General features: G+C 47.9%; 1 protein-coding gene across 7 annotated transcripts in view; it reads right to left on the reverse strand.

Annotated features, from left to right (window-relative positions):
• The window catches only part of CCDC88A (coiled-coil domain containing 88A), a 338,561-nt gene that overhangs the window by 225,937 nt on the left and 91,778 nt on the right, over positions 1–20,846 (reverse strand). For all 7 annotated transcript variants that reach the window (XM_082250173.1, XM_082250171.1, XM_082250170.1 and 4 more), the window contains exon 3: positions 2,170–2,278. In XM_082250173.1, the coding sequence (XP_082106299.1) occupies positions 2,170–2,278 (109 nt within the window). The remainder of the gene's footprint in view (positions 1–2,169; positions 2,279–20,846) is intronic.

The following is a 20,846-nucleotide window of genomic DNA, read 5'->3' on the forward strand; positions in this document are numbered from 1 at the left end:
ATACAATAATACACAGAATGTACACAAATACTTGGTGATCCTGCTACTCCACGTTCTCCTACAGGATGACAATGCTTTTTTGTCCAAAGAAAATTCCTGGACACCCTTTGTATGTGCAAGAGAAGGCTTAGCAAACATTATAAAGGCTACAAAAATGTTTGTTAAAACCAGTCCTTATTACTGTATAGCGACCCTGCCTCTTCCTGCAATTATGTGTAGCCAGGTGCTTGGCTATGAATGGAGAGGGAGAGAAACACCAGCTGCAGCTGCTCTCAGTAGCTGCTGCCCTGCAGTGCTGAACTGGTTAACAGCTATATCAGCAAGAGGAGGGAGCTGCTGAGCAGGAAGGGTTCAATAGATTGAGTCCAGCAGCAATGCACTGTAGGAACTGTAGTCCAGAGGAGAGAGACTTTACTTTAATCAAGAGCTTTTGAACTGCATTTCTCAAGAGGGAGATTGCCAGGAGGAGGGGAAAGAGCTGCATTTTCTCAGGTTGTACAGGACATTGCTTCCTCTTGCCATAAGGGAGATTGGAGAGTGCACATCGCTGTCCAGTGTGTACCACCACTGCTGCATGCTAGTTGCCTGTGTGGGATGCGGAGAGCTGAGTGCAGACAAAGTAACCTGGTAGCAGAGCAGAGAATAGACTAATCGCTGTGTGCAACAGCATGTGAGCTACAATACCGCTGGGATTGGTGAGCTTTTGCTGGGAAGATTTACTATCTGCTTCTAGCGAAAGAAACTGAGCCTTTTAGGAACTGAGACACAGCTACCTAGTATCTGTATTGCTGCCTGCAGGCATGACTGGGACTATTTTCATGTGCACCAATGGTACAACTGGGCCCCAACGCCAGCTGGCTAAAGAGTAAGGACTAAAGACTGACCCTTTAGAGCTCATACACAGAGAAATTTACCTATTACTTACAGTATGCTAAAAAGGTACATCTCAGGGGACATCGCACCATATCCTAGCAAATCACCTTGAGTGCAATCTAGACTAGTTATATTATTATTTACATTGCAGTTAATGCTTATATGCACTGTTTATTGCTGGCTTTGCTGATGTATGTGTTAATTCCAGTCTAGTGTTACATAACTTTATTCTAAGATACCTTGGCATAGTGGTTTCACTGTCTAGGGGACTGTATCTGAACCTACCTTCTGTGGGCTCCTTTATGCTCAAATCACCATTTATTCTAACCCGTACTAATACAATGAGTTAATTTACCACTAAATGGTCTTGTGTCTAATGTGATGAAAGACTGCATGGTGATCTGTTAATTGCCGTATCTGTTTGTGTCTGTGTCAGATCTAATTACAATTTAGCTCTCACATACAGGGATTGTGGATCATGTAATTTTGTCACAGGAAATGTCAGTTCTCACACTACAAACATAGGTCATTCATTAACCCGTGCAGTTCCGTACTGCATACCTCATGTTTGAACACAAACAGAAATGTCTGACACCTGAATGTGAAGATTTACTCTACTAAAGGCTGGGCGTACAAAGCAACACATGACACCATGAAACTACATGATCAATGTACACCTTATGCAGGTGAAAAAACACAAAGGTGCAGGTAGGAAGGTTTTATATTGTCTTTAGGAAAATATTCTATACCAAAGCTGGATGTAGAAGGGAAGCTCATCTTCCAATATGGGGTGGTATAGAAACACCCAGTTTTGTTTGCATAGGATAGGCAATGGCTCGCGTTCACTTCAACATGTCAGGCTGAAGATCATATCCCAACCACAGTTTTACCTGGATATTTGGAAAGTGACAAAAGACTTTGTAAAAAAGACAAAAAAACTTTATGCAAATTAGCAGCTCTCTCTAAAAGCAGTGTTTTTGCATTTATCTGACCTAACCTGGAAGAAAGCAAAATGGGGACACTGAAGCCCTAAAAATTACAGATGATCTGCAACTCTGTCGTGCCACCCTAGCTCATGCCAGGTTTGCCAAACTCTAAATTTAGATCTAATGGCCAGCACTCCACAGTTTCCAACTCTGGGTCTCATTCACAGTAAGGGCTCATTGACACCATATACTGTACATTAGGCAGACTGTTCCAATGCATAGGAAGGCTATCTGCCTTGAGGTATTATAGCTCAGTTCACACCACTGCATTGCCTTTGCAATAATTCGAAGTTAGAAAATAAAATTTTACCTGATAGTACGATTTGATTTGTTTCACCAAAACTGACAAATTTTGTATCCTCAGGGAAGCATCATTATTGATTTTTTTGTATATTCTTTGAGTATCAGCTTTAGGATTTCTGTAAGAAAAAGGAAAAAAAACAAGGATTAGCTTTAACGTGTTAAAAAAAAAAAAAAAGTAACAACACATGGTACAAGAAAATGAATTAAACCTCAACAGTATAAGATCCTAGCTTTAACATAAAATATTAATGCGGTTTGTTGTTACAAACTAAGGGTCCATTCACACGGCACAGTCCGTTTTTTCATCCGCTCAGGCACTTTTTTTTTTTTAAACGGACACGGATGACACTTTGGAGTGTCCGTTCCATATGTCCGTTTATCATCCCATCCATTTGCAGATGATAAACGGAGATAACGTTGTCAATGGGATTACGGATGTCAGCGGATGACACCGCTGACATCTGTTTTTGCGTCCGTTCCATTTTTTTTAAACGGAAGAAAAATAGGGTTCTCTTCCAAAAAACTGAACTGATCGCAAAGAATCCGCTGACATTCCGCAATCCCATTGACATGCTTTACGTCCGTTTCTCATCCGCAAACAGATGGGAGGAAAAACGGACATACGGAACACCCGTGTGAAAGGACATTAACATCTAAAGCAGCATTTCTCCACCTTTTCAACACAAAGGAACCCTTGAAATAATTTCCATTTGTGGTCATTGGGAAGATCCACTCTCCTACCTGTTCCTCCTACATACAGATAGCCAAATATAACTGCTGAGAGTGGATACTAATCTGAGTGGGCAGAAACTGCTCATTGCTCAAGGAACCCTAGAGTTCCACGGAACCCTGGTAGAGAAAGGCAGATCTAAAGGGTCAACTGTAACATGAAAACCTTCTTGTTAGTTCCTATAGAAAATCAATAAATTGCAGCAGAGGGAAAGTGTTCTATAGTCCTTCACATTGGTGTGCACAGCTTATTGCATTAGGGCAGGAGTGTCAAACTCAATTTAATCGCAGCAGCCACATCAGCATTATTATTGCCCTCAAAAGGCCAGTTGTATCTGTAAGACTAGATGTCCAGAGCATCCCCTACTCTTACATAAGACGTCAAGAGCCTCCCCCCCCCCATCAGAAATTGAATCCACCACCCTCCCTTACATAACAGTGCACCCCCTTATCTTGTGCTGCTGCTGCTGGGAAAAAGCTGTAGGCATTGCTGAAAAGCAAAAAGTACAGGGAAGACCAGAAGAGGGGTGGAGCCTGGAGGGCCGGATTCGGCCCGCGGGCCTTGTGTTTGACACCTGTGCATTAGGGTGTGCACCCCAGAGCACAAACACACATGCACATACATCAGCAGCACAGTGGATGGTGTCAGTAGAGCAGTGATTGGTGCCCGTAAGGCAGTGGACGATGTCAGAAGTTATTTTTATTTTTATTATTTCTTTTACAATATTTTTTTATTTTTTTACCTATTTTTTTTTTTAGCAGCCCTGTTGGGGGGCTTTGGTGAAATATTAAAAGTCTAAACAGACCCCTTATGTCGCACAGACAGAGAAAGGGACTGTTGACAGAGATTCCCCAGTCCCTTTCTCTGCAGCCTTAGCTGCACTGGACAGTGAAGGAATAGGAAGGGTTGTGGTGAGCGGCTTCCTGTTCATTCACAAACTGAAGCATAGTAAACTGCATCCATAAATTAGTTCTAAAATATATTCAAATGTGAAAAACTGTCCTTGCATTGTGGGATTCTTTGTTTAGAGATTATTTTTATTGAATAATAAACAAATACAATTAATAACCCACTGTTGTCTTTCATTATACATTGCAAGCAGTGATACAGCAATTGTTATATTCACAGGTTTAAAAATACAATATTGGGTAAAAAGAACCACCACTGGGATGGCTGGCAGAGGCCAAAGAGGAGGAACACATGCACTGAAATACACAGGTTGGTCTAAGTCACCCCAGGAACCACGGAGATAGATGCCAACCAGGGGCTCCAAAGTTGTGAGTGACCTCTTATATAAAAGTAATTCCACATAGGGGTAAGATTTGGTCAATGAGAAATGTCCACTTCCCTAGGCTTGGAGTTGAGGGATTCCCTCAAATTAGTGGAAAAATCGGATTTTTGTAAGATCTTACCGTAAAATCCTTTTCTCTTAGCTCATTGACAGACGTAGTCCTCTTTGATTCACATCAATTGGGTTATGTTGTCTCCGCAGGAGTAGGACTAGGCAGAAAGAAAAAACGTTCTGGCTCCACCCTAGGGGCAGTCCCAGAGGGTATATCCTCCCTCTCTGCTACAGGAAATCAGTTCTGTTGTAAAGCAGTAACAGAGAATTTAACCCAACCCAACTCAATGATAGAGGGGCGGGTACTACGTCTGTCAATGAGCTAAGAGAAAAGGATTTTACGGTAAGATCTTACAAAAATCCGATTTTCTCTGTCGCTCATTGACAGACGTAGTCTTCTTTGATTCACATCAATTGGGACATCCAGAAGCAGTGCCACAAATGAGGGGTGGGATTGAAAGAAATCAAAATCCAATCTAGAAGGCCCAACCGGTGCCAACTAGAAGTTTTAAAGGCTCATTATAAACAAAGAATGAGACTCAAATAAAAATTTCCAACGGAAAAAAAAAACCCTCGAGGTAGACCACTGGTCTCCTCAAATTGCGGCCTGCAAAACCTTGCGGCCAAACGAGGCATCCGACGATGCCATTATATCAACTTTATAATGTTTTGTAAAGGTATGCACCGACGACCAGGTAGCCGCCTTGCACACCTGGACCACTGACGCCTGATGGCGAAAGGCCCATGACGCACTAAGTGCCCGAGTGGAGTGCGCCTTAACAGGGAACGGGGGCTCCTGACCCTTAATAGAATAAGCCTGTACCACCGTCTGCCTGATCCATTTGGAAATAGTTGCGGCAGATGCAGGCAACCCCTTTTTTGGGTCCATCCGGGACCACAAAAAGTGAATCCGTCTTGCGAAACGGGTCTGTCGTTTTCAAGTATACCCTGATCGCCCGGACCACATCCAAGGAGTGTAAAGCAAACTCCCGAGGATGACTGGGCTTAGGACACAGGGAAGGTAATACAATTTCTTCATTCAGATGAAATTCTGAAACCACTTTTGGTAGGAAGGATGGATTCGGACGAAGAACCACCTTATCTCTATGAACCACCAGATATGGGGAACGACAAGATAATGCGGCCAGTTCTGACACCCTGCGTGCAGAAGTGATAGCCACCAAGAAGGCCACCTTCTGGGACAACGTAGGTAGAGGAATCTCCCTAATATCTTCAAAGGGAGGTTTCTGAAGAACCGACAATACTAAATTAAGATCCCAGGGTGGTAACGGCGCGCGCACTGGCGGAGCCAGATGTCGCACCCCCTGGATGAAATTCCGCACCAAGGAATGAGTAGCCAAAGGCTTCTGAATGAAGATAGCTACTAGACAGAAAAAAACTGATTTCCTGTAGCAGAGAGAGGGAGGATATACCCTCTGGGACTGCCCCTAGGGTGGAGCCAGAACGTTTTTTCTTTCTGCCTAGTCCTACTCCTGCGGAGACAACATAACCCAATTGATGTGAATCAAAGAGGACTATGTCTGTCAATGAGCGACAGAGAAAGTCTCTTTTGGCATAAAAAAATAGAAAATTCTGTGGAAACACAGACTGTTGGGTCTCTGCAATTCACCCCAGAAGGAATGGAAAAAAAAGAGCTGTGAGGATTTGAAGCCAAGATCCATTTTATATAGTGGAGAGTAGAGAGTTCATAATTTTTCTCAAATTCCATCCAGTCATCCATAGACAATTAAAGTCTCAGTAGTTGCCAGTTTTCTTGGCCTTTGTGAAATATTGAGGTTTTGGCAATTCCAAGAGTGGTAATATGTGGAGATGAGTTTAGTGGATCTTTCCTGTTGGAGAAGATTTTCTAGAGTGGGTTGAACAGGGGCCAATCCTGTGGACTCAAACTATGAATGAATCACATGGGAGAATTAGAGGTCCTGAAATTGAACTGTGGGGAAAATCTAAAAGCCTCATAGATGAGAAAGTGACCAGGTGGCCATCCTTGATCATGTGATCTAAAAATGTGATGATATCTATCTAGGACCAATAGTGTGTGGTCAGGAGTAGCTTTGGGTGAGAGGGATTACCCCAAAAGGAGCATTTTAGGTCATCTACTCCAGCCTTTCCTTAAAGATGATTTGGTTAACCAAAATCAGGGGTTTAACGGTATTGGAAATCATATTTGTGCCTGGGTGTGAGGGAAGGGGCGAATCTGGCACACATGCCACCCCACATGGAACCCCCACTGATGAGGCATTCTATCAGTGCTACCAAGCGGTTCCAATGCTCTCAGAGCCCAGAAATGCTGCTCAGCTTCTTTGGCTTTAGAGTCTAATTGGTTTCCAGTGCAGGCTTCTTTGGCTTCAGAATCCCATTGGTTTCCAGTGCAGGCTCGGATATGTAGCTGTAGTCCACCCCAAAGGCAGCCAAAGAAAGCGGAGAACCGAGTACTGGTAACCTCAAAGATGCTCAGGATGCTCTGTTCAAGGGTCGAAACATTTTTCTATGTAGGTGGAAAAGCTCCTTAAGCCCATACAAAGGGAAACTGCATTCTGCTGAGCAGTGCCAAATGCCAATTTCAATCCTGGCATTTATCTTTTGCCTTTAGCATACTTAGTAGACATCTATAGTTGCCTGTACGGTACCCTCATCTTCAGAACGTTCTTGAAATTGAGATAATGACCATGCTGGGCTGTCTGTGTTCTGTGGTCCTGAGCACCAGTCTCTCCACTGTAGCATCATTGGTCCACTCTTGGGCATACAGGCCAGCGTTGCCACAAGGGGTCACATAAAACTCTAATTAAAGCGAACTGCACTGAATTTGTTTTACCTAAACTTAGCGGAAAATGTTATCTATGGTATTGGCACACATGGATTTTGCTTGTTGGACAATAAAAAAATCTAAAAAAGTGATCATATGCCACTAGATGTCTATCGGATACTGTAAGTTCAGGGAACCAGAATTTCTGATAGGCTGCTTTGAGCTTCTGCGTTTTTCACATCTTTGCTGCTTTAATGAATAAACTTGAATCCTCAATCAAGGTTACTAACAATGATTACAGGACAAAGATTTCAAGGATAGAAACAGCAGTTTTGTATCATCATCCGTGTCCTTCAGTTAAAATGATCATGAGTGCAGACAGTTCATAAAGATCCTGGGTATGGTCATTATGTGCAATATAATAGCACACAATATTAAAAGACAGCGTGACTAGCTATTAGAATAAGAGTATTAATAAAGTTAATAAGGGTTTATTCTTTCACCTGACCACAGTTGACCTCCATGCCAAAAACCACATCAAGTAGAGTGCTGATCAGTCAAGCCATTGTACACGGTGAACTGTACGGAAACACTCTTATGTTATATTAGTAGGAGACGGTTCTAAACCAGTAATTTTCTTTTGTGAATCCATGACTCTTTGTCAGACCACTGAAGACAAACACTGCGTTCTCACTCACTACCTCTTTGAGGGTCGAAACCAGCCTCTTTTTTATCCCAAAGGAACTCCTGATCAAATTAATTCATCAGGGGTCAGTGGGAAGAATAGTCTGCATTAGTGGTCAGATCCAGATAGAGTCCCTTAACCACTTTAAGACTGGAAGGATTTGCCCCCTTCCTGACCAGACCCTATTTTGCGATTCGGCACTGCGTTACTTTAACTGACAATTGCGCGGTCGTGCAACGCTGTACCCAAATAAAATTGATGTCCTTTTTTCCCCACATAATAGAGCTTTATTTTGGTTATATTTGATCACCTGTGTGATTTTTATTTTTTGGGCTATAAACAAAAAAAGAGCGACAATTATGAAAAAAAAAAAAAAACAATATTTTTCACATTCTGCTATAATATTCTCAAAAAAAAAAAAAAAAATTAAAAAATCAAAATTTTTTAACATTTTAGGCCTATTTGTTTTCTGCTACGTAATGTTTGGTAAAAAAAAAAAAAAAAAAACACGCAATAAGCGTATTTTGATTGGTTTGCGCAAAAGTTATTGCATCTACCAACTACGGAAAAGATTGTCATTTTTATTGTTTTTTTACATTTTGTACTAGTAATGGCGTTGAGCTGTGATTTTTTTGCGGGACTGTGACTGACATTTTTGGACACTTTTGGGGGTACCAGTGACATTACTACAGTAATCAGTGCTATACATATGCACTGTTACTGTAATAATGACACTGGCAGGGAAGGGGTTAACATTGTGGGTGATCAAGGGGTTAAATGTGAGCCTAGCGAGTAATTCTAACTGTGGGGGCGTGGCTTCTGAAATGACCATAGAGACATGAGACATCTGATCCTATATAGAAGGATCACAGGCGCTCTTGATCATTCCAGGGAGAGGAATGGTCAGCTGTGTTTACAACAGCTGACCATTCTTCTCTCTCAGCAGGGAATGATCGCGGGTGTCAGGCGGCAATCAGAGCCGTCTGCCCGCTGAATCGGCTTCCCCGCTGACGAGCGGGGGGCGGGAGCGCCACGCTGGCTGCGCGTGCTCGCCCCCTAGCCTCGTGCTCGTGAGCACAGTACATGTACGGCGATTTGCCTGGGAGTGGCTGCCTGCCGCCGTATCACTGCGGCGGGCGGTCGGGAACAGGTTAAACACAGCCTCGATTAACCTTCTCAACACAGGAGAAATAACATTCCGGTCTCAGGGAACCCCTGCTAAAAATTACTATAGGTACACTCATATTATAGTACTGTGATGGTCAGTGGGAAGATTTATCCCTACACTTGTGGTCATTGGGAAGAACTACTCTCTTACAGATAGCTATAAAGCAAGGCCCGAAGCGAAAAAAAAAAAAAAAAAAATAGCGCAGGGCAGACATGACCATGTGAAGAGGGGAGACAGGGCAGGTGTGAGTTAAATTAAATTGTTTTGAGTTGGGGGGTATCCAGGGATTGGTGTATCAGGTTTGGGAGGGGTTGAGGTACAGTTAGGAGGGGTGGCCCCTCAGATTGGAGGTCAGTGGAAGTTCAACGGACGAAGGAAGAAGAAGCTTGGTCACCCACCTTTTTCACTGCAGAGCATCTCACCTCAGCTTCCCTGGTCTGTGATGGCGGATTTGGACGTTTTGCTGGAGCAAATCAAGGCCGCTGCCGCGGTGAAGGGGACTGAGTGGCTCCGGTCCCAGGTCTCCACGTTGATGGGGGTTCAGGACTCTGCACGGGATTCGGAGGGGCTTGCGGTCCCGCGGGCTCGGCGGTCACGGCCGCCGGAGCGTTTTTCACCGGACCCTTCCCCTCGAGCTCAGCGTCATCCTAGGAGCCCCGACAGGGACCCTTCAGGGCCGCCGGCTAAGCGTACTCCTGCTGCGGCCGTGCGCGCCTCTGGGAGGAATCCTCTGCATGGACGGAGCTCTGGGGGTAGTGGGGGGAGGCGGCCTTCGGTCTCTCCCCGTCCCTCTCGCCGGGGTGCTACTGGACTGGCGGGCTCCCCTACTGGCGATGCTCCGGTCGGGGGGGTGCCTCGGCGTGGGAGCGGCTTCATGGCGGCCGGTGGCAGCGGTGATCGGCGGGACTCGGAGTCGGCCTCGGCTGGGCGCAGAGAGATGACGCGGCGGGGCAAGTCACGTGGCCGGGTCATCGGAAGTTCGGCTGGTTCACAGAGGTCTCCGTCGGGCGGAGCTGGAGTACGGGGGCGTGGACGCCTGTCGCTCGGCTCTGCAGATGGCGGGAGTGCGACACCTGGTGGACGGATGTCGGCGGTGCCCGGGGACGATCGTTCGGAAGGCGAGGTGTCCGGATCGGATGTGGAGGAGGATGTCGGTGGTCGGTCGGCGACGAGGGAGGCTGGATCGGCGGCTGGGGGCGCCCCCCCTGGGCAGACAGGTGAGGTCACAATTCCTTCTCTGGCTTTGTCTGATTTGCGGGGCTTGTTTGATGTGGGGGGTGGGAGTGCTGGAGGGGCTCGGGGGGTGGGGGTGTCCCGGCCAGTGGGGGCGGGGACCCCGGAAGGGGGTGATGATGGGGGTTTGAGGGGCTTCCTCCTGGGTCTACGGGACCTCTTGGGGCGTTTGCCCCCGGGGGACGGGGGCCGCTTGTCTCCAGCGGCGGCTTGGGTGCCTCCGGCGGGGGGCCGTCTTCCGCGGGGCTAGTTGCGGGGGGGCCTGGGGCCCCTCCCCAGGTTGTTGGTGCGCCGGCAGTGGTGGCAGTGACGGCCGGGGCGGCGGGGGACAAGACCGGGACGGCGAAGGAGGGGAAGGCGGACGCTGTTCGCCTGGACGATTCAGCGAAAGGTGAGGTATATGTTTGTTTTGAGGGCCCGTTGGGGGCACATTTGAAGCAGGAAGTCCGGGAGAAGATCTGGAAGGGTGAGTACGTGGAAATCTTCACGCTGTTGCCCCTCGAGAAGTTTCACCTGGACAGGGTTAAACCGGAGGAGCGCAAGAAGGAGGACGAGGAGGCGCGACGCTATCGGCTTATCCCTCGGACCTTCGCCAATTGGCTGCAGGCCTTTGCCATTCTGGCGGGCGTCATAGGGGAAAAGGCGCCGGAAAACTGCTCGGCCCTGTTCTGCTACATGGACGCTGTAGGGGAAGCCTATCGGGTTTACGGGGGGTCGGCCTGGCTGCGGTACGACGAACAGTTCCGGCAGCGGAAGGCGGTTAGGCCGTCCTTGCGGTGGGACCACAAGGACATCAGCCTGTGGATGCGGCTCATGTCGTCTGCGAAGGCTCCGAATCAGTTTTTTCCAGGGGGGGCCGGTGGTTCTGCGACCCCGGGACAGCCGGCCGCAAAGAGGAGGGGTTTCTGCTGGCAATTTAATGAGGGTTCCTGTAAGTTCGGTGGCACATGTCGCTTCAAACATGAATGCTCCGGTTGCGGAGGTTCCCATTCCTTGGCTCGGTGTTTTAAGTCCGGAAAAGGGCGGTCCGGAGAGCCTTCGCACAAAGGGGACGACGCCGGTGAGGGTGGAAAGGCTGCGGCCTTTTCTAGATAGGTACCCCGATAGGGCGGCTGCCCGACTTCTGGGGGAGGGTTTTGCGGTGGGTTTTCGTATCCCTTGCTCTTTGGCCTCGGTGCCGCCGGTGGCGAGGAATTTGCGTTCGGCATTGCGCCACCCTTTGGTGGTGTCGGATAAGTTGCACAAGGAAGTGGCTCTCGGTCGCATGGCGGGCCCGTTTTCGGAGGTGCCGGTGCGTGACTTGGTGGTTTCGCCGTTGGGGGTGGTTCCCAAGAAGGAACCCAACAAGTTTCGCCTCATTCACCACCTCTCCTTCCCAAAGGGTGGGTCTGTGAATGACGCCATCGACCCGGATGCCTGTACGGTGTCTTACATTTCCTTTGACGCCGCGGTGGCCTGGGTGCGACATTATGGGCGGGGGGCCTTGATGGCCAAATCGGACATTGAGGCGGCGTTCAGGTTGCTCCCGGTTCACCCGGACAGTTTTCGGTTGCTGGGCTGCCGGTGGCAAGGGGCGTATTATGTGGATCGCTGCCTTCCTATGGGCTGCTCCATATCGTGCGCGCTGTTTGAGACCTTCAGTTCCTTTGTGGAGTGGGTGGTTCGGGAGGTTTCCGGTGTGAATTCGGTGATCCACTATTTGGACGACTTTCTGTGTGTGGGCCCGCCCTCTTCCAACGGGTGCGCGATCCTGCTTGCCACGTTGCAGCATGTGGCCGGGAGCTTCGGCATTCCGTTGGCCCCCGACAAGACGGAAGGCCCGACCACGGTGCTCAGCTTCCTGGGCATTGTCGTGGATTCGGAGGCCATGGAGTGTCGCCTACCGGAGGATAAATTGGGGGCTTTGAGAGCTGAAATTGAAGGGGTGCTGGGTTTGCGCAAGATTCAGTTGCGCAGCTTGCAGTCGTTGCTGGGTAAATTGAATTTTGCCTGCCGCATTATGCCCATGGGACGGGTTTTCTGCCGACGGCTGTCGGCGGCGACTTCGGGGGTGAAGTTGCCCACTCACTTCGTCAGGCTCAACAGGGAACACAGGGATGACTTGCGTCTGTGGCACGGTTTTTTGGCCACATACAACGGTAGATCCTTGTGGATGGCCGGGCCGATCAGCAACTTTGATTTGGAACTGTTTACCGATGCTGCTGGTTCGGCGGGGTACGGGGCTTTTCACCGGGGGGCGTGGAGCGCCGCCCCTTGGCCGGGGGCATGGCAGGTAGCGGGGCTGGTCAGCAACTTGGTGTTGCTGGAACTGTTCCCGGTGGTGGTGGCCCTGGAGATTTGGGGGGCAGAGTTCAGGAACCTGAAGGTTCGCCTCCATTGCGACAATCTCGGGGTGGTTCAGGTGATCAACCGCGCGTCGGCTTCGTCTCAGCCGGTGGTGCGCCTCCTCAGGTATTTGGTTTTGCGGTGTCTACGGTTGAATGTTTTCCTGTACGCTGTGCACATTCCGGGGGTTAAGAATGATATTGCTGACGCGCTGTCTCGTTTTCAGTGGGACAGGTTCCGGGAGTTGGCACCGGCAGCGGAGCAACGCGGAGTCACGTGTCCGGAGTGGCTATGGGGGATTGCCTTGGGGTCCTCGCTGGATGGATCAGGAAGTCGGTGAGCGAGTCCACGTGGTCGGCTTATTGCAAGGTATGGTTGGAGTGGCTGGAGGTGTTGCGGGTGGCATCGGTGGATCCTCTGGGTCCGGAGGTCAGGTGGGTGTTGCTTTCTTTTGTCTCTGATCATTTTGAGAGGGGCGCGTCGGCTTCCGCTGTGGCTCGCAAGTTGTCCGGCTTGGCCTTTCTGTTTAAATTTCTGGGTTGTCAGGATTACACGAAGGACTTCGTGGTGAGACAAGCGTTACGGGGCTATTCCAGGGCTTATCGGAGGAGGGACACTAGGCGCCCGGTGTCCTTCGCTCTTTTGCAGGACATCTGCCGGCAATTGGGGGAGCACTGCGCCTCGAGTTACGAGGTGGTGTTGTTTAAGGCGGCCTTTTCTCTCGCTTTTTTCGGGGCTTTCCGGATTGGGGAATTGGTCAGCTCCTCCCGGACGGTGCCGGGGGGCCTATTGGGTCAGGATGTCTCTGTCGGTCGGGAGGGGGTTACTATCCTCCTTCGACGGTCCAAAACGGACCAGGGTGGCAAGGGGGTCAGTGTCCGGTTGTTCGCGGTGCCGTCTTCACCGCTGTGCCCGGTAGGGGCGGTTCGGGATTACTGGGCAATCCGCCCTTCGCGGCCCGGTTCATTTTTAATGCATGCGGACGGGTCGTCGTTATCTCGTTTTCAATTTGTATCGGTGTTCAGAAGGTGTGTGGGCTCTTTGGGTTTGGATGCCAGTAGGTTTGCATCTCATTCCTTTCGGATCGGGGCGGCCACTGAGGCTGCACGCTGGGGATTGACCGACGATGCGGTCAAACGCATTGGGCGCTGGGAGTCTAGGAGGTTCTTGTTGTACGTTCGTCCACAGCTGTTGGTGTAGGGTATGTACGGGGGGTGGTTTTTGTCGCTGGGGGGGTGTGGGCCCGGCTGGTTATCTGATTATTGGTTGGTTTTCTTTTCCTTTTGTCCCCTTTTCTTGTAGGTTTGGAACCCTGCCTTGTTTGGATCGTGGGACACTCGTATGTTTTCTGGGGGGCCCGGAGAGCTGATGTGCGTCCTAATGGTAGACAACTTGGTTTTCTCGGCACGAGGCTTGTGTCAGGTGGCTGGGGTTGCCGGGGCTTACTTGGGGCAGGGTCCTTCCCGAAGTGCATCGTTTCGCCCGGTTGGACAGGCAGCCAGATGTTTTGGTGCTGCATGCCGGGGCAACGATTTGGGGGCCAGGTCCGCGCGGGCCTTGATCAGGGACATAAAGTTGGATTTCCTTAGGCTGCGCACGGCTTTTCCGGCGCTGCTGGTAGTTTGGTCGGATATGGTGGCCCGCACGTCCTGGCGCATGGCCAGGTCGGTCGCGCGCCTTAATAAGGCTCGGATTAAGTTGAACAAGGAAGTGGGGCGCTTTGTGTGTCGGAATGGGGGGTTGGTGGTTCGCCACCTGGAGTTGGAAGTGGACACATGGCGGTATCTGCGGGATGATGGAGTCCACCTCAATGCGGTGGGTATAGATTTATGGGCCCTGGGATTACAGGATGGGATCCAGCGAGCCTTGAGGGTTTGGAGGGGCACCCAAGGGTAAGGTGTCACCCTTGGGTGCTGGTGGCGTTTTGTTGGTCTTTGCTGGCGGGGGAGGTGAACAGTTTAGGATAAGGGTATGGTTGGGACTCATCGTTGGTATGGGTCCCTATGGTGCATTCCATTTAATGTCAGTTTAAATGGAATTCAAAATGGTGGCACTGCGGGGAGTGGTTTGTCTCCGAGCCGGTGACGCGGCTGGAGGCCTATCAGGGCACAGGTCCCGCAGTGCAGGATTTGGAATTATTTGGAGGAGCCTCAAAGACCAACAGGCCTAATGACTGATTGTTTTATGTTTGTAAGGAATGTTTTTCTCCTTATGTTAATTTTAAGGTAAAAGGGTTAATAAAATGGCTGCTGTGGCCAATTAACTCCAAGCACGGTGTGGTCTCAATTATTTAGGTAAAGGGAAAGGTTTATGGCATGGGGGTGGAGCCTTTGGCTTTAAGCAGCCTAAGAGTTTGGGGGTGACATCTATTCTACATTGGTCAAGCAAGGCCCGAAGCGAAAAAAAAAAAAAAAAAAATAGCGCAGGGCAGACATGACCATGTGAAGAGGGGAGACAGGGCAGGTGTGAGTTAAATTAAATTGTTTTGAGTTGGGGGGTATCCAGGGATTGGTGTATCAGGTTTGGGAGGGGTTGAGGTACAGTTAGGAGGGGTGGCCCCTCAGATTGGAGGTCAGTGGAAGTTCAACGGACGAAGGAAGAAGAAGCTTCCCACCCACCCTCCCTAATTTCTGGGACTGTTATGGTTGATTTTGATTCATGTCTTTTGTGCTTTCTGTCCTTTCTGGGGGAATTTTATATTGTCATGGCAGCTGGGCGTTTTGTTGGTCTTTGCTGGCGGGGGAGGTGAACAGTTTAGGATAAGGGTATGGTTGGGACTCATCGTTGGTATGGGTCCCTATGGTGCATTCCATTTAATGTCAGTTTAAATGGAATTCAAAATGGTGGCACTGCGGGGAGTGGTTTGTCTCCGAGCCGGTGACGCGGCTGGAGGCCTATCAGGGCACAGGTCCCGCAGTGCAGGATTTGGAATTATTTGGAGGAGCCTCAAAGACCAACAGGCCTAATGACTGATTGTTTTATGTTTGTAAGGAATGTTTTTCTCCTTATGTTAATTTTAAGGTAAAAGGGTTAATAAAATGGCTGCTGTGGCCAATTAACTCCAAGCACGGTGTGGTCTCAATTATTTAGGTAAAGGGAAAGGTTTATGGCATGGGGGTGGAGCCTTTGGCTTTAAGCAGCCTAAGAGTTTGGGGGTGACATCTATTCTACATTGGTCAAGATCAATGGTGTCAGTGGGTACTTATCTGAGAGGTAAAAATAGCTCAAGGGACCCCTAGCAACCTCTGGAGGCAGAGACATAACTAAAATTTTCAGGGCCCCGGCACAAGAAACCATAAAGGGCCCCCTGACCCTCATCTGTGGCCCCCCCGCGTTGGCGGAACGCCAGGGCAAGATCACAAGTGCGACCTTTGCGACCCTGGTAGTTCCGACACTGATGTCAGTTGTTTTTTTAAATTTGCTTTTTTCTTATATTTATTTTTTAGGAGTCCCATTGTGGGACTTTGGTGAAATGTTAGGGGTCTAAACAGACCTCTGAGGTTTCATCTTTGAGAGAGAGAAAGGAGATTTAGGACAGCCTCAGCTGCACAGAATGAATAGGCAGGAATAGCTCTGTACTGAGCTTCCTGACCACTAATAAACTTTAGCATAGTAAACAATGTTTACTATGCTAAAGTTTATTAGTGGTCAGGAAGCTCAGTACAGAGCTATTCCTGCCTATTCATTCTGTGCAGCTGAGGCTGTCCTAAATCTCCTTTCTCTCTCTCAAAGATGAAACCTCAGAGGTCTGTTTAGACCCCTAACATTTCACCAAAGTCCCACAATGGGACTCCTAAAAACATTGCTTACTATGCCTTACTTGTGAAGTGAGTCAGTGATCGCTAGGGACCACTGACTATTCCATAAACTGGTTCTAAAGGGAGAAGGTTTTTTTTTTATCCTACTGGATTCTATGCAATATAGATATATTAATAAAGATAAAGAAACCTTCTGTGTGCAGCAGCCCCCCTAATACTTACCTGAGCCCCATCGCGATCCAGTGATGTTGCACAAGCACAATGATTGGAGGACTGAAAAGGGCTGTTTCATTTATATTTTCATTTTCATATTTTTTTCCAGGACTTTTTTTGAATGCTTGAGGGCAATTTAATATGTGAAGGTGTATGATACACTTTATTGTTGTCTTTTTTTTTTATAATAGCGCCGCACCTTCCCTTTTATTGTTTGCGATTTAAAATGGTTGGCTCGCTTAAAGGGGAACCTACCATGTTTCATTTTTACATAAGACACGAATAACACTAGGTCACTGCTGTCAAAGTCAGTGAGCCAATGAGAAGAGAGAGGGGTGGGGCCAAGCCGCGGCTCCTTGTCTGAATGAACACACAGAGCAGCAGCTCAGCTCGGATGCCCCAAAAGCAAACGGTTTGCTGTGGGGGCACTTGGCAGGAGAAAGGGGCCAGGTGCTCCAGCCAGGGACCCGAGAAGAGGAGGATCTGGGCTGCTCTGTGCAAAACCAACTGCACAGAGGAGGTAAGTATAACAGGTTTGTCATTTTTATAAAAAAAAACAGCCTCACTTGAGGACAAAGAAGGGGCTGGTAAATTACATTTACAGCCCCTCCATCCTGACAGATCCCCTGTGGGAGAGAGAAGGGGGGGGGGGGGATCCAGCAGCGCTGTGAGGGATGATGGGGGGCAGGGTATTACACAGGGCCCAATCACATTAGGAGGTAAATAGGTGGGGAGGCATGTAGAGAAACTGATCTCCCTCCTTTTTCCTCCAGCAGCCACTAAAAGACTACAGGAGGAAAATAGATAGGATTGGTTCCTTTACATGCCCCCCAGCCAATCCAGGTGTACAGGGGACTGTATGGGCCCCCTGGAGCATGGGGCCAGGTCGCAATTGTGACCCCTGTACATATGCCCCTGGTTCCATGAAACCTTGTTAAGAAACCCTGCTCTAACATGTAACACACTGATAAAATGAACCCCTGCGAGCATGCATGGAATATCTAAAGCTGGCCATACACTAGCCGAAAAATCGTTCAAACTAATTTTTGAAAAACGAAAAATCGGCCGTGAGAGCAGACGATCGTGCCATCATGTAATGACCGAATTTCGAACGATAAATCGTTCAATGGACCTTTTTCATTCAGTTTCAGTCACACATACCTAGTGCAAACAGTTCGGCCGCGAAACACATCACCCTTTCAATTTATCGTTCGTTCGGCAGTATTTTCCAAACTGTTCCTTCGATTTTTTCGGCTCTGAAAAGTTAAAAACTATTTTCTATTTGTAAAGTAAATCCGTAAATAAAACCAAGGTGCACACCGGGTTATTTAAGTGGATCCTTTGTGCTTAGGCGTATACAGACCCTAAAACAATAATACAATAATGCCGCTACTTAAAGCAGAGTTCCACCCTGGAAATACTTTTTTTAATAAAAATACCCCCGGGACAGTCAGGGCTAGTGCATTCCACAATGGATAGCCTCTGATCTGTCCCAGGTTGCACTTACCTTTTAGGAGGAATACTTACCTTGAAAAAGTATTGTCCAGCGCTGCCATCTCCGGTGTGGGCAGCTTGAAGCAAGCGCGATCCTCTTCTGCGTCCTCTTCCGTCTTCTTTGGTCCCACGATGCACTGCACCGGCCCTGCCGTCACTTCCGGTGCCGCAGCGTCATCCCTGCACAGCTTCTGGGCATGCCCAGAAGCTGTTTAGAAGGGAATGACGCGCGCGCACCGGGACTGACGTCGGGGCCGGTGCAGGCGCATTGATTCCTGGGAGCGATGATTCAGCTCCCAGGAATCATTGCAAACCCAGGAAGTGACGGATCGCCGTGGCCGCCGAGGGGAGGAAGAAGGAAGTAAGGTAAGTATATTTTATTCTCTACGAGGTAAGTAAAAAAAAAAATTGCGATTATCCATTTCTTTTTCAGGTGACCCGGAGCGAGAAGATGGAGGGAAGTATAAATTTAGGGTGGAACTCCACTTTAATAGTGGAATATGTAAAAAATATATCTCTGTTCCTTCTCTAATGGCAGCAATGCTGGATAATAGTAGTGCAAAAAGTGGTACAAATTCTTGCTTTGTACCACTTTTTGCGCTACTATTATCCAATTGCTGCCATTAAAGCAGCAACAGAGATATATTTTTTACATATTTTCTATTTGTGCCCATTAACTGGATGAAAAACGAACGATCGGACCAAATTACAGATTTTCAAACGATTTTTCAGCTAGTGTATGGCCAGCATTAGACTACCAATAGTAACGGGCGATTAATTATATTAACATAAAATAATAGGGGTGTGTACTAATCATGAGTTTCCTGCAAACACCGGATTCTGGCTACGTCAGGGAAAATGTTGTTGGTCCTCTGAGGGGGATTAAAAGCCCCGGGCCACAAAGTTCTCTATTCATTGTGAAGGTAGGGAGTGTCTGCCTGTGTATATCAGCATGTGGCGTTGTCTGGTTGGGAGTCGCTCTTTGACACAGCAGCAAATCAAAGCTCTAACAAGAGACGTATTAAGACACCAAGCAGCAGCGTGTGACAGAAGGAAGCAGCCACATACCGAATGACAGATCAAAGGGAGGCCGCTGTCATTAACACTCTGCAAGTGAAATCATCATTTCACAGGAGTGAGCGAGCTTCATGGTAATGCAATCACACAGTTCATAGCATACAGGGCTTGGCGGAAAAACAACTGGAAGAGGGGAAGAAAAAGAAATAACAAAAATAACGACAAAAAATGTCAAACCTCTTATACTAGGATCTAAAAAGTTTTAAGAATCCATGCACACTGGGCTTAAAGTGGTTGTAAACCCTCGCTTATAACTTCTACCTATAGGTAAGCCTTTAATAAGCAAAAAAAATAAAACTAAAAATAATAGGCGCAAGGCCTCATGATGGGGGTTTACAGTATACAAGACATCAGAGGGTTAATGGGCTGGGATCAGCCAGAGGTCAAGTCTGAGGATTGGTCCAGTAGTGAGAGGTAGAATTTGGGATATGGGGGGATGCTAGGGGCAGAAGTTTCCTTTTCAGACCCTGCTGGAGAAGTGGAAGAACAAGAGTGAAGACAGGAATCCCCGCCCTCCTGCCCTGTTTTGGGTCCTTGGTGTTTATTTGTAAAACAAAGAAAATAAAAATTATATTATATATATATTATATATATATATATATATAATATGTATAATATAATATGTATAATATATAATATGTATATATATATATATATATATATATATATATATATATATATATATATATATATATATATATATATATACATATATATACACACACACACACACACACACACATATATATATATATATACACACACACACACATACATATACAGGGGCGTAACTACAGGTGTTGCAATTGCAACCGGGCCCCATGCTCCTGGGGGCCTGTGCGGCTCCCCTGTACACCTGGATAGGAGGGAGGGCAGGGGCAGCATGTAGAGAAATCACTGTCCTCCTTTTTCCTCCTGTAGCTGCAGTAGGAAAATGGAGGAGATTGGTTCCTCTGTATGCTGCCACCGCCACTCCTCCTATCCAGTTAACTTGTGTTCTGCTGTCTCTGGGCCCCTGTGTGCTCCCCTGGTACCCCCCCTCCCTACTGTGCTGCCCCCCCCCCCCACCACCGTGCTCCCTTCCCTCTCCTGCCGGCTGCTGCAGGGGATGTGTCACAATAGAGAAATAGAGAACCAGAAAGGGGTCGGTAAATATGTAATTTACCAGCTCCTTCCTTTTCTGAATGGACAGAGTCATAGTCAGTGACATTGTAAAAAAAATAAAATAAAATGATAAAAAATACAATTAAAATACCAAAAATAAAAACTACTGACACCAGTGGGTGAACTTCCAGGATCGCAAAGGTCACACTTGCGACTGGGCCCTGGCATTCCACCACCAAGGGGAGGCCCCATGATGGCAGGAAGGGGGCCCAATGCAGAACTTGTCAAAGGGTCCCGTAACCAGAGTAAAGGGCCCCAGGATCAGTGAGAAGAGCTACAGGCTTTAAGGGAAGGGCCCCGGCCAGGGGTCCGGGGGGCCCTTCATGGTTTCTTGCACCGGGGCTCTGAAGGTTCTAGTTACGCCTCTGCACATTACATATATATATATAAACAGGGAAGAGTTTTGGTGGTTGGGGTCTTTGGAGACATTAATATTCTTGGAAAAGTTCGTAGGGTGACTCATCTAAGGTATGGAGCCCTCTAGTGGATACCAGTTAATGGTGGATTAACGGGAAAGTGGTAATAAGGAAGTATCGGTGGTGAAGTGCGTTTGTCCCCGAGCTGGTGTTGCACGGCTGGGGACCCTTAAGTATTAACCCTCATACACAATGCTAATTTTGGTGCCTCCCAAGATCGGCAACTTTTATGTTACGGGTGCTAGATTTGGTATGGTTTCGGTTTTAAGAAATGTTTATTTTGTGAATTTGTTAATAAAATGGCCTAGCAGGCCA

Source organism: Pelophylax lessonae, assembly GCF_965119305.1.
Source record: "Pelophylax lessonae genome assembly, chromosome: 3".
In the NCBI taxonomy this organism is placed as follows: domain Eukaryota; kingdom Metazoa; phylum Chordata; class Amphibia; order Anura; family Ranidae; genus Pelophylax; species Pelophylax lessonae.